The sequence below is a fragment of the Ornithorhynchus anatinus genome, chromosome X2 (assembly GCF_004115215.2).
Source record: "Ornithorhynchus anatinus isolate Pmale09 chromosome X2, mOrnAna1.pri.v4, whole genome shotgun sequence".
Lineage (NCBI taxonomy): Eukaryota > Metazoa > Chordata > Mammalia > Monotremata > Ornithorhynchidae > Ornithorhynchus > Ornithorhynchus anatinus.
Genome location: NC_041750.1, coordinates 26239530 through 26252712, shown reverse-complemented (window position 1 = coordinate 26252712; position 13183 = coordinate 26239530). Strand labels below are relative to the sequence as shown.

Below are 13183 nucleotides of genomic sequence, written 5' to 3'. Positions count from 1 at the left end.
ACACGTTCCCTGCCCGGAGGGAGCTTACAGTCTACAGAGGAAAACAGACATTAAAATAAACTAAGGGTACAAACTGCGGGGCTGAGGGTGGGATAAACGTCAAGTGCTTAAAAGGTACAGTTGGAAGTGCCCGGGAGATACAAAAGGGAGAGGGAAAAGAGGAAGAAATGAGGGTTTAGTCAGAGAAATCCTTTGGAAGGAGATGGAATTTTAGTGACCACAGTTCTTCCCGCCTGATATTTTTCCTAATAAACCACTGAATGAAGGAAAACTCATGGCCGGATGGATCGCGCAAAGAGCTTCCAGCAAAATATCCTCAGGTACCAGAAGTTAGGTGCCCAGGAATTCCTCTGCTTTGGAAGAACTGCCGAAAGGCCGAAGACAAAGAGAGACAAGTTTTTCGGCCAGCCGTGGAGTAAACATATGGGATTCATTACCGCGGGAAGTTGTGCGGATGGAAAACACCGATCGGTGGAGGCGCGTTTAGATCAATTAAGGGACAGTTAGGCCAGGATGAGTTGCGAAGGGGCAGAGTTGAGGAGAAAGTGTAGATTCCTAACCTCTAAGATGGAGTACCTGAAAGGAGGGTAGCCATTATAGCTGTTGAATCGTCCTCTCCCAAGCGCTTTGCACGCAGTATGTGCTCAATAAATACAACTGAATGAATAAAAACAAATTTTGGAAGGGATGGTGCCAAAAATCAGAATCCAGAGTCTGCCCCAAGAGGGCATTGCTCCTCTTCTAATTCCTAACATGTGACCAAAGTCATTAAATTTCCATTCTCGCTGCGAGACTGGAAGCTCCCTGACAACGGGGACAACACGACAACACGTCTTCCAACCATCCACCAGTGGCATTTATTGAACGGTGGGTGCAGAGCCGGGTACTAAGCGTTGGGGAGATTACGACAGTCAGCAGACGCAATCCCTGGATTCGAGGAGGTCACCATCTAACGGGAGAGACGGACATTATAATAAGCTAGTGTATAACTGTTGAACTCTCCCCAGCATTCAAAACAGTGCTCTGCCCCCATTAAGCCCGCAATAAATCCCACTGATGAACAAGTCAACTAGAGGAGCAGCGAGGCCTAGCGGATAGAGCGTGGGCGCGCAAGTCAGAAGGACCTGGGTTCTAATCCCGCCTCCGCCGCGTGTTTGCCGTGTGACCCCGCGCAAGAAAAACGGGGATTAAGACGGTGAGCCCCAGGAGGGACACGGACTGCGTCCAGGCTGATTTAGCTTGTATCTACCCCAGCCCTCAGTACGGCGTCTGGGACGGGTAAGCGCTTAAAAACCATTTTAAAAAATGGTCCCCGGATAGCACGGGCGCTTGAATCTTTGTTGATGCTGATGGTCATGAAGAAAAACTGATTCTCTACTGGAAGAATGCAACCTGACATTACCTATAAGTGCGGGATAGCTGCCGGGATGGAAAAGCCATTCCCACTAGCCAATGCTACTCATCTTCCCCTTAAGGGACGGCCAAAAATAGGCTTAAATTCAAGGTTACACGTTCAACTTCAAATCCTCAGAACGCACAGTGTTTTCCGCCAGAACGTTCACTCGATCCATTTTTCTCAACCTTCCAGAGCCGAGCTAAAGACAGATATAACTTATTTTTAAAGAGTCAGTAAATCCAGCAAGTGACAACCCAACCGAGGACCTCGTAGCCGATGTCGTATCTACTTGAGCGTCTTCCTGTTTGGAGAATCCCTTCCAGATCAATCAAGAGTGGGAATTTGGTAGCGAGGAGCCTCTCAGAGCTTCCAACTGCGACCTGCACGGTAAGGGCTCAATAAATACCCCTGATTGAAAAACCCAGCCACGTCAGTTTGATGAAACTGAAAGGCATGTTTGGAATAACTAATGAATCTCCCAAAGCCTTCACCATTTAGATTCCCCAAACCCGCCTTAAAATTTCTGTGTCTCTCCTCTTGGAATGTAAGGAATGAATGAAAGGAGTGGGACGGCATTATTTTGCTCGTTCTTTACCTTTCTAAAGGCTTGATACAATGCATTAATAATAATAAAAATGTTGGTATTTGTCATGCGTTTACTATGTGCAGAGCACTAAGCGCTGGGGTAGACACAGGGTAATCAGGTTGTCCCTCGTGCGGTTCACAATCTTAATCCCCAGTTTACAGATGAGGTAACTGAGGCACCGAGAAGTGAAGTGACTTGCCCGAAGTCACACAGCCGATGGGTGGCGGAGCCAGGATTAGAACCCATGACCTCTGACTCCTGAGCCCAGGCTCTTTCCACTGAGCCAAGTTGTTTCTTCTTACTCCCAGTGGGTGCAAGAGTCTTGATTTCCCAATTTTTGTGCTTGCCCCACGCTACCGAGACAACACTGAAAAGGTAATGAAAGTGGCGTTTAGAGCAACTTTTTCACGAAGAGAGAAACCACTGAAGAAGCTGCCTTCCCTACCTCAATACGCTCTCAATAATTCTGGCCACAGAACGGACCAGGTGGCGGAGGAAACTACCATTACGGTGTTACTATAGTTTTTATTAGTAGTTGTAGTCTGATGGAGGATGAAAAATCAAGCCAGTCACACTGGATACGGTTCCATTTTAAAAAGCCAAAACATCGGGACGCGCGGAAAAATTCCCCCGGTGGAGAAACTTTTTAAGTCGCATCAGTTCTGCCGAAAAAGATACCCTTTTAAAGGAAGTCGGGTGGAAATTACTGAAGACGATGTCTCTGAGAGACAAATTCATTCGATCAGTAGTATTTATTGAGCGCTTACTATGTGCAGAGCACTGTACTAAGCGCTTGGAAGAGACAATTCGGCAACAGATAGAGACGACCCCTGCCCGATGACGGGCTCACAGTCTAATCATCATTCGAAAGTATTTATTGAGCGCTTACTATGTGCAGAGCACTGTACTAAGCGCTTGGAATGGACAATTAGGCAACAGATAGAAACAGTCCCTGCCCATTGAAGGGGTCACAGTCTAAACGGGGAAAACGGCACTTCCCATTTATCGGGGACGACTTTCCCGCTCCCCAGTGTTTTGGAGTAGGAGAGGCTGAGAGAACCGCCACTGGAAACTCAGAGATGGGGTGGGAAAATGTAAAAGCCTTTGAGTTTCTGGAAAAAAATAGTATTTATCCAACGCCGATGGTACGTAGAGCATTATACTAGGAGACAGAGAGCACAAGAGTATTAAAAGACAAGACCCGTGCCCTTAAAAACTTTACATTTTGAGGATGGAGAGACAGATGTTGAGATAACCGATGGCGGGGGGGAAGAGAAATGGCTTGGTATTTGAGTCCCTAATAAGGTAACGTTCACGTGAAAAATACAGAAAAGATTAATTCATTCCAACAGTATTTATCGAGCGCTTACTACGTGCAGAGCACCGCACTAAGCGCTTGGACTGTGCAATCCGGCAACAGATAGAAACAATCCACTCTCCAGAAAAATCCCAACCTGTTAGAAAATCTTAGAAGGCTTCTCTTTAAGACCGGAGACAGCATCAGAGCCGTCATGTCCCCGGAAAATAACGACGAGTAACTGGCAAATTTCTTTCTAAGAAAAAAGCTTAAAAAAAAAAAATTAACTGACACTTTCATGACATCGAGATGTAGTCACTGCTTCCATTTTTATTCCCTATCGTCCTTCCCGTTGGCTCTGCGTCTCAGTAGCAGGTAAAGAATTACTCATTTCTGAAGTTTCAGTCACACACGGCTCCTTCAGGTCTAGGGTGGGGGAGAGGGGGTTGGAACCATATCGCCCGAAAGAGCGGCAATTTCCCTCTCGCTACTGTAAAACCAGGTCTGTTGCCGGTTTCTACGGTATCGTTTCTTGATCCCGGCACTTTGCTCCTAAAAGAGTCCCGCAGATGGGCTTACCCACCATTTTCCCCCTCGCGTACGTTTTCACGGTCACGCTGTTTAGCAAATTTTTAAGAACATTTTCCCTCTTGCAAGAACTCGACATTCGCGGTGAACTGGCGCCTCGGGGAGGAGGATGGAGAGAAATGAAGAGGCAGATATTTTCTCTCACCTCATATTTTTCCTCCTCAATTCACACCACTGACTCCACCTTCCCTCTCTAGACTGTAAGCTCATTGTGGGCAGGAAACTCGTCTGCTAATTCTGTTGCATTAGACTCTCCCAGGCGCTAAGTAACGGTGCTCTGCACATAGTAAGCGCTCAATAAATACGCCTGATGGATTGAAAAGCCGTGAAAGTCAATGCTGGCCCGCCCGTCCGGGGCCTAGAAGAAACCAGAATCAGTCTGAGCCCGGGGAGCTGAAATGTCCTTTAATACACCCTGCCTCTCCTTTTTTTATTATTTTTACTTAGGTCTCAGGGGAATCAGCCTGGGAACTGAGTTTGCTTGTTCATTCATTGATTCGACAGCACTGATTGAGCGCTTACTATGTGCAGAGCACTGTACTAAGCGCTTGGAATAGACAAATCGGTAACATAGGGACGGTCCCTGCCCTTTGACGGGTTTACAGTCTAATCGGGGGAGTGCTTGTCGCCTTCAGAAAGAAATAATCCTGGTATTTAATGAGCACCCAATAGGCGCAATCAATCAATGGTATTTGAGGGCTACAGAGCACCTGTACTAAGCGCTCTTGGGAGAGTCCAACGCCTCAGAGTTGGCAGACCCGATCCCTTTCCACAGGGACCTTCCAGGCCGCAGGTGGAATCAATACACTGAGCCACGCACTAAGAAGAGACGCGCAATCCATCGATCGATCATTTACTGAGCGTTTACTCTGTGCCGGGCACTGTACTAAGCGCTCGGGAGAGTATGACACAACAGTTTAACAGCCCAAGTTACATCCCTGCCCACAAGGAACTTAGACTCTAAAGGGAGAGACAGACAAAAATATTTGGTACGTGGAGAAAATTCGTTCAGTCAATCGGATTTACTGAGCGCTCACTGTGTGCAGAGCACCGTACTAAGCGCTCGGGAGAGTACAATACAACAATAAACAGACACGTTCCCTGCCCAAAACGCGATTATACACTCTTAGCTCACCGATATGGCGAGCGGTAGAAGGGATGGTGAGGAGGTGACTGGGGAAATGGGGAAGAATTTGAAAAATCCCTGAAAGTCTTCTAGGCGGAACAGATTTTTTAGCTAGAATTTTTTAAAACTGCCCGCAAGGGTCACTCAGAGGGAGGCCTAAAAATCTCTGAAAAGGCTTGAAGGGCCTTGTGTCTTTTTGAAATGGACTAACCATATGGATGGCAGGCACCAAAATAATCCTTTCTCCTGGGCAGAGAGACAGTCCTACATTACTTCCGAAAACAAAAATCAGTTCTCCTTCCCCGATCTTTCTTCCGAGGTGCAATTTTTCAGGAATGTCCAACCCCAAAATATCGCTTCCTAAGAGATCAGCTTTTTCACCGGTATCCAATCGGGATCGAGTATCGCGCGACCGGGGCGGGGGGGCTGATGTATAGGAGAAACTAAAATAAAAACATTCCCGCTGGCACACACGGGTTCCTTTGCCCACACTAACACACTTAAACGGGCTTTGTTTCAGAAGATGATTATAATGGTGTCTTTTGAACTAATTATAGTGGGACTATTTGTAGTGCTTTAGTTTAGGAACCGTATTATATTAAAAGTGCCATTTGGGGAGTTTTAGCAGCTGAAAATTCTCTCCAATCTCAAATTGAGCAACGCATACCTCTCCGCTAACCAAGCCTATTGAGTACAGAACCACAGGAACTGGCTTTTTTTTCTTCCCCCTTCTATTTTAATAGAAATAATACCACCTGTGGTTCCTGCTGTCTAGGGCTGACATTTCAATAAAGGAGCCTCTTGCAAAGTATAATCGGTAGGTTTGCAGGGCCTAGATTAAACCGCGTGCCCTCGTGTCGGGCATCAAGTATTGAAAATGGACCAGACTAAGGAACGGCGTGGTGGAAACATTCCCGTATTGAAAACGGACCAGACGAGAGAACGGCGTGGCGGAAACGTTCCCCCTTTTTTCCTAGCGAGGGACAATCTGGCGGGAGAAGTACCGTGGGGCTCCTTTCCCTGAAATAACCTGGTGGTTCCGTCGAGAGTTCACGATCCAAAAGCGTTTCCCCCAGAATTATTTACCGGACATTCATTTTCTAAAACCGCCGGGTCACAGAACCACGGCGATGTTTGGTTCATTTTAAAAATAATTAGACTCCGTCATGAGCTATGCATTATTTACCATCCCCGTACATGCGGATCAAATAGAGAGGCACATTGCATGGACGTTATTACTCATAATACGCTTCTGACCTAAAAGCAGTGGTCAACCATCTGTGCTAGAGAAGCAGCGGGGCTCAGTGGAAAGAGCCCGGGCTAGGGAGCCAGAGGTCACGGGTTCGAATCCCGGCTCCGCCACCTGTCAGCTGGGTGGCTCTGGGCAAGTCACTTCACTGCTCTGTGCCTCAGTCCCCCCATCTGTAAAATGGGGATGGAGACTGTGAGCCCCAGGTGGGACAACCTAATCACCCTGTATCTACCCCAGCGCTTAGAACAGTGCTCTGCACATAGTAAGCGCTTAACAGACACCAACATTATTACTATTACCACATGGGTCTCTGTACCGAGGTCCCCGTCTCTCCCCTTAATTTATATTTATTTTGCTAATGAGATGTACGTCACCTTGATTCTATTTATTTGCTGTTGTTTTAATGAGATGTTCTTCCCCTCGATTCTATTTATTGCTATTGTTCTCGTCTGTCCGTCTCCCCCGATTAGACCGTGAGCCCGGCAAAGGGCAGGGACCGTCTCTATCTGTTACCGATCTGTACATACCAAGCGCTCAGTACAGTGCTCCGCACCTAGTAAGCGCTCAATAAATACTACCGAATGAATAAATCTCTCCCACTGTCTGCTGATAATAGTCTTCAGTGGTACTGGTTAAGCACCTACTAAGTGTCGGGCACCGTCCCCAGCGCCGCGATGGACACAAGCAAACGGGGTTGGACGCGATCCCTGTCCCAGCTGGGGCTCACCGTCTTCATCCCCATTTTACAGAAGAGGTCACTGAGGCACAGTGAAGTGACTGGTCCAAGCAGACAAGTGGCGGAGGTGGGATTAGAACCCAGGTCCTTCTGACGGCCAAGGCCCAGGCTCTCTCCACTAGGCCACGCTGCTTCTCAACCCTCTCCCTAAAACACCCTCAACTTACCGCTCCACTTCTCCATAGCCTCCTTTTCATTCATTCATTCATTCAATAGTATTTATTGAGCGCTTACTAGGTGCAGAGCACTGTACTAAGCGCTTGGAATGGACACTTCGGCAACAGATAGAGACAATCCCCCCTCCCGTCCCATCCCCTCAGCACTGTACTCGTCCTCTCAACTGTATATATTTTCATTACCCTATTTATTTTGTTAATGAAATGAACGTCACCTTGATTCCATTTATCTGCTATGGTTTTAATGAGATGTTCATCCCCTCGATTCTATTTATTGCTACTGTTCTCGTCCGTCCGTCTCCCCCGATTAGACCGTAAGCCCGTCGAAGGGCAGGGACCGTCTCTATCTGTTACCGATCTGTCCATTCCAAGCGCTTAGTACAGCGCTCTGCACATAGTAAGCGCTCAATAAACACTATGGAATGAACGAATGAATCTCTGCCCATCGACGGGCTTACAGCCTCCTTTTCCCTCTCCATCCAACAGAAACCCCTGACGACCGGATTTCAGGCTTCCTCCCCGCATGTTCCTTCCTACCTTCCCACTCTGTCTTCTCACTCTACCTCCGCTCGCGCTCGAAAGTATTCCCCGACTGACCTCGACCCCCTAGGTCAGGCCGTCCCGCCGGATTCCCTCGGCATTTACATCTCCACGTATTTATTCCTCGGTTTTCATTTTTTATGTCTGTTTTCGTTATCGACTGGGTATGTTTTCCCTCTCGTTCTGGAAACCGTGTCTGTCACTCTCCCAGATTAGAGTCTCACACGGCCTGGCACATAGTAAGCGCTTAAAAAAGTCCTTAAAAAAAAAATTATATTCTTAGGTTCGTTAAGGGAGCCGCTGATCTGGACAGAGCACCTGCACCCAGTCACCCACTCAATAAAAATCAACGACGGAAAAAAAAAAAAAACGGGGCAAGTGACTTGTCTGAAGTCACCATCGTATCTGTTGCTGAATTGGACATTTCAAGCGCTTAGTACAGTGCTCTGCACATAGTAAACGCTTAATAAATGCTACTGAATGAATGAATGAAATGGGACAAAATGGAGGATTGATGATGAGATGTGTTAAGCGCTATGTGCCAGGCACTGTTCTAAGCGCTGGGGGAAGATACAGGCAAAGCAGATGGGGCTCACCGTCTTAATCCCCATTTTACAGATGAGGGAACCGAGGCAGAGAGAAGTGACTTGCAGACAAGTCGGGGGCCGGGATTAGAACCCGGGTCCTCTGCCTCCCGAGCCCGTGCTTCTTCCATTAAACCACGCTGAGGCTCTCAGACCTTTCCTTAACCCAGACCGAAGGAATCCCTCTGCCTTCTCACCTCTTTGCTCTCGTCTTCCTTTCATTCAATAGCATTTATTGAGCGCTTACTTCGTGCAGAGCACTGTACTAAGCGCTTGGAATGGAGGATTCCTCAATTCCTCTGAGGAAGGAGCTACCAAGGTTCTCACAGACCCAGAGATGAGTTTCAAATGGGCGGCGCTACACCACGGCTCTGTTTCTCAACCCCAAAATGTTCATTTTTAAAGATAAATATAAGATCCCCCCCACACAGGGGGATGACGAAGACGCCCGGGAACCGGAGTGTCCGTGCCCCGATTCGATGCCGTCATTGGGAATAGGGTATTATTCCAAGTGGGATTCGATCCACGATCCCGAGGCAATGCTAAGACGTTGACCGGACGGGCTGGGGTGGGGGTGGAAAGTGGGGGGGGCGATTAGGGGGACCGAGGGGTAAGTAGAGTCACCATAACGGACCAGATCGACGAGGCCTGAGCCCCGGATTCCCGGCCTCCTACGATCTTCCCTAACCCAAGTCACCACCCACATTCCCAAAAGAGGAATGTCAAGGGTCGACTGGTAAGCGGAAAGAGCCCGGGCTTGGGAGTCAGAGGTCATGGGTTCGAATAATGTTGGTATTAAGTGCTTACTATGCGCAGAGCACTGCTCTAAGCGCTGGGGTAGATACCGGGTAATCAGGTTGTCCCACGTGGGGCTCGCAGTCATCATCCCCATTTTACAGATGAGGGAACTGAGGCCCAGAGAAGCAAAGTGACTTGCCCAAGGTGCCACAGCTGACAAGCGGCGGAGCCGGGATTCGAACCCATGACCTCTGACTCCCAAGCCCGGGCTCTTTCCACTGAGCCACGCCGCTTCTCATCTCCTGGCCCTGCCCTTTATCAGCTGTGGGATTGTGGGCCAGTCACTTCACTTCTCTGGGCCTCAGTTCCCTCATCTGTAAAATGGGGATGAAGACTGTGAGCCCTAAGGGGGATAACCTGATGACCTTGGATCTACCCCAGTGCTTAGAACAGTGCTCGGCACATAGTAGGCGCTTAATACCCACATTATCATTAAAAAGGGGACGAAGACTGTGGCTGATGACCTTTTATCTACTTCAGTGCTTAGCACATAGTAAGCACTTAATACCAACATTATTAAAAAGGGGATGAAGAAGATGAGCCCCACATGGGACAACCTGCCGACCTTCTATCTACTCCAGCGCTTAGAAAGGTGCTTGGCACGTAGTAAGCGCTTAATACCACCATTATCATCATTATTAAAAAGGGGATGAAGACCGTGAGCCCCCTTCTATCTACTCCAGCGCTCAGAAAGGTGCTTGGCACATAGTAAGCGCTTAATACCACCATTATCATCATTATTAAAAAGGGGATGAAGACCGTGAGCCACCTTCTATCTACTCCAGTCCTTAGAACGGTGCTTGGCACATAGTAAGCGCTTAATACCCACATCATCATCATTATTAAAAAGGGGATGAAGACCGTGAGCCCCCTTCTATCTACTCCAGCGCTCAGAACGGTGCTTGGCACAGTAAGCGCTTAGTACAGTGCTCTGCACATAGTAAGTGCTCAATAAATACCATTGAATGAATGAATAGTAAGCGCTTAATACCCACATCATCATCATTATTAAAAAGGGGATGAAGACCGTGAGCCCCCTTCTATCTACTCCAGCGCTTAAAACGGTGCTTGGCACATAGTAAGCGCCTAATACCCACATCATCATCATTATTAAAAAGGGGATGAAGACCGTGAGCCCCCTTCCATCTACTCCAGCGCTTAAAACGGTGCTTGGCACATAGTAAGCGCCTAATACCCACATCATCATCATTATTAAAAAGGGGATGAAGACCGTGAGCCCCCTTCTATCTACTCCAGCGCTCAGAACGGTGCTTGGCACATAGTAAGCGCTTAATACCCACATCATCATCATTATTAAAAAGGGGATGAAGACTGTGAGCCCCACGTGGGACAACCTGATGGGCCCCTCTATCTCCTGCAGTGCTTAGCACATAGTAAGCACTCAATCCCCACATTATTATTAAAAAAAAGGATGAAGACGGTGAGCCCCACGTGGGACAACCTGTCGACCCCCCGTCTCCCCCAGCGCTTAGTGCAGGGCTGGGCACCCAGCGAGGGCTTAAGGAATACTAACATTATCATCACAATTATTATTCCGGGTCAGATCGGAGACCCAGCAGCAGAATTTCAGAGGGAATAAATGACCACCACATGTCCGAGCATGTCCTGCTCAAGCTGGGCTTCTATTTCTTGCTCGTCCAAAAGGGCAATTTCTCTTTGGGGGGGGGGGGAGGTGGCACCCCACTTTTCAGGACAAGCGAAAGCCTTTTCCAACCCCGAGAGAGCAGGCCGCCCCTGCCCACCCCCTCCCTCCCGGGATTTCCAGCCCATCCCCTGGAAAATTCCTCCTTTCGATTCCCTGGAATAAAGAGGAGAGAGAAGGCGGGGGGGGGGGGGGGTCGGGGCCCCTCAAAGAGGAAAAAGGGAGGTGACCGCATGGCAGAGGTGGAGGAGGGCAAGGAGCGAAAGAAAGAGAGGGGCTGGAAAAGAAAGTTTTTCTTGCAAAAGGAAGGGGAAGGGGGGTCGAGGTGGCACCGGAGGGGGGGATGCCCAGCTCCCCTAGGCCTCCCCGGTGCCCCCCCCCCCGGGCCTGCTCCTCTTGCAGGAGGCGCATTCGGGGTCGTTGCATTTTTCTTGCTTACTCATTTCCCTCCCCCCCCCCCCCGGATGCATGCATGCATGCATGCAGGCCTGCATGCCAGCCGCCCACCCGGCTCACCGACCTGCTGCTGCCAGGGCATTTCCTCCGGCCGGCTGGCCCCGGGTTAGGAGCTGGGCACCGAGGCGGGGGAGCTCCGAGAGGGGAAGGGAGCGGAGGGTGGAGCGGAGGAGGAGGAGGAGGAGGAGGAAGTGGGTGTCCCGTCCCCCCACCCCAGTCAGAGCCGGGCCCGGGCGCACGTGTGCCCAACGTCACCGGCGGGAGAAACCCCGAGCCGCCCCCGGCCCCGCCCCCGGGGGGCAGGCCGGGCCTCGGACCCCCCTCTCCCTGCCCCCCGATACCCACACCCCTTATCCTGCCATGGTGTGTCCCCCCCCAAGCTCGGAGGAGGCCAAGTTTGGCAGGACCGGCCCGCAGAGGATCCCGGCAGAAAGAGGGCAACGGGCCCAGAGGCCTGGAACCCCCCTCCTTTAACTGCCCCCCGACAGTGCTCGGCATATAGTAAGCGATTAATACCAATATTAGTCACCCTGGTGTCCCCTCCCCACAAGGCTCCCAGTTGGGGGGGGAAGGAGGCCAAGTTTGGCAGGACCGGCCCGCAGAGGATCCCGGCAGAAAGAGGGCAACGGGCCCAGAGGCCTGGAACCCCCCCTTTAACTGCCCCCCGACAGTGCTCGGCATATAGTATGCGCTTAATACCAATATTAGTCACCCTGGTTCCTGCCATGCTGTCCCCTCCCCTCAAGGCTCCCAGCTGGGGGGGAAGGAGGCCAAGTCTGGCAGGACCGGCCCGCAGAGGATCCCTGGAGAAAGAGGGCAAGGGGCCCAGAGGCCTGGCACCCCCCTCCCTTTAACTGCCCCCCAACAGTGTTTGGCACATAGTAAGCGCTTAATACCAATATTAGTCACCCAGGAGGTGGGAACCCCTGGGTCCTGCCATGGTGTCCCCTCCCCACAAGGCTCCCAGTTGGGGGGGGAGGAGGCCAAGTTTGGCAGGACCGGCCCGCAGAGGATCCCGGGAGAAAGAGGGCAACGGGCCCAGGGGCCTGGCACCCCCCCCTTTAATTGCCCACTCCCCCAACAGTGCTCGGCACATAGTAAGCGCTTAACAAATACCAATATTAGTTACCCAGGAGGTCCCCCCGCCCCAGAAGGCTCCCAGTTTGGGGGGGGGGGCAGGTTTGGCAGCAGCAGGACCGGCCCGCAAAGGATCCCGGGGGAAAAGGGGGCAACAGGACCAGAAGCCTGGGACCCCCCCCTTTTAGTTGCCCCCCAGATGCCCCCCCACCATGGTGGGGACCCAACAGTGCTCGGCACATAGTAAGCGCTTACCAAATACCACTATTAATTACCCAGAAGGTGGGCACCCCTTGTTCCTGCCATGGCCCCCCCCCAGAAGGCTCCCAGGTGGGGGGGGCAGGTTTGGCAGCAGCAGGACCGGCCCGCAAAGGATCCCGGGAAAAAGGGGGCAACAGAACCAGAGGCCTGGGACCCCCCCCTTTTTCAGTTGCCCCCCAAATGCCCACTGCAGCCCCCATGGTGGGGATTGAGTTACCCGGGAGGTGGGCACCCCTTGGCAGCTGTGTGACTGTGGGCACGTCACTTAACTTCTCTGTGCCTCAGTTGCCTCATCTGTAAAATGGGGATTAACTGTGAGCCTCACGTGGGACGACCTGATGACCCTGGATCTCCCCCAGCGCTTAGAACAGTGCTCTGCACATAGTCAGCGCTTAACAAATACCAACATTATCCTCCCCCGCAGAAGCTCCCAGTTGTGGGGGCTGGGGGAGGGGCGGGGGCAGGTTTGGCAGCAGTAGCAGCAGGACCGGCCCGCAAAAGATCCCGGGAAAAAGGGGCAACAGAACCAGAGGCCGGGGATCCCCCCTTTTTTGGTTGCCCCCCAAATGCCCACAGCAGCCCCCTCGGTGGGGATCGAGTTACCCAGGAGGTGGGCGCCCCTTATAATAATGTTGGTGCTTGTTATG

The 13183-nt window shown here is 50.8% G+C and overlaps 1 protein-coding gene across 2 annotated transcripts in view; it reads right to left on the bottom strand.

Annotated features, from left to right (window-relative positions):
- The window catches only part of E2F3 (E2F transcription factor 3), a 54151-nt gene extending 42809 nt beyond the window's left edge, over window positions 1-11342 (bottom strand). For both annotated transcript variants that reach the window (XM_029052460.2, XM_029052462.2), the window contains exon 1: window positions 11263-11342. In XM_029052460.2, coding sequence (XP_028908293.1) covers window positions 11263-11280 — 18 coding nt within the window. In that variant the 5' untranslated portion in view covers window positions 11281-11342. The remainder of the gene's footprint in view (window positions 1-11262) is intronic.
- Window positions 11343-13183: the final 1841 nt, after the last annotated feature.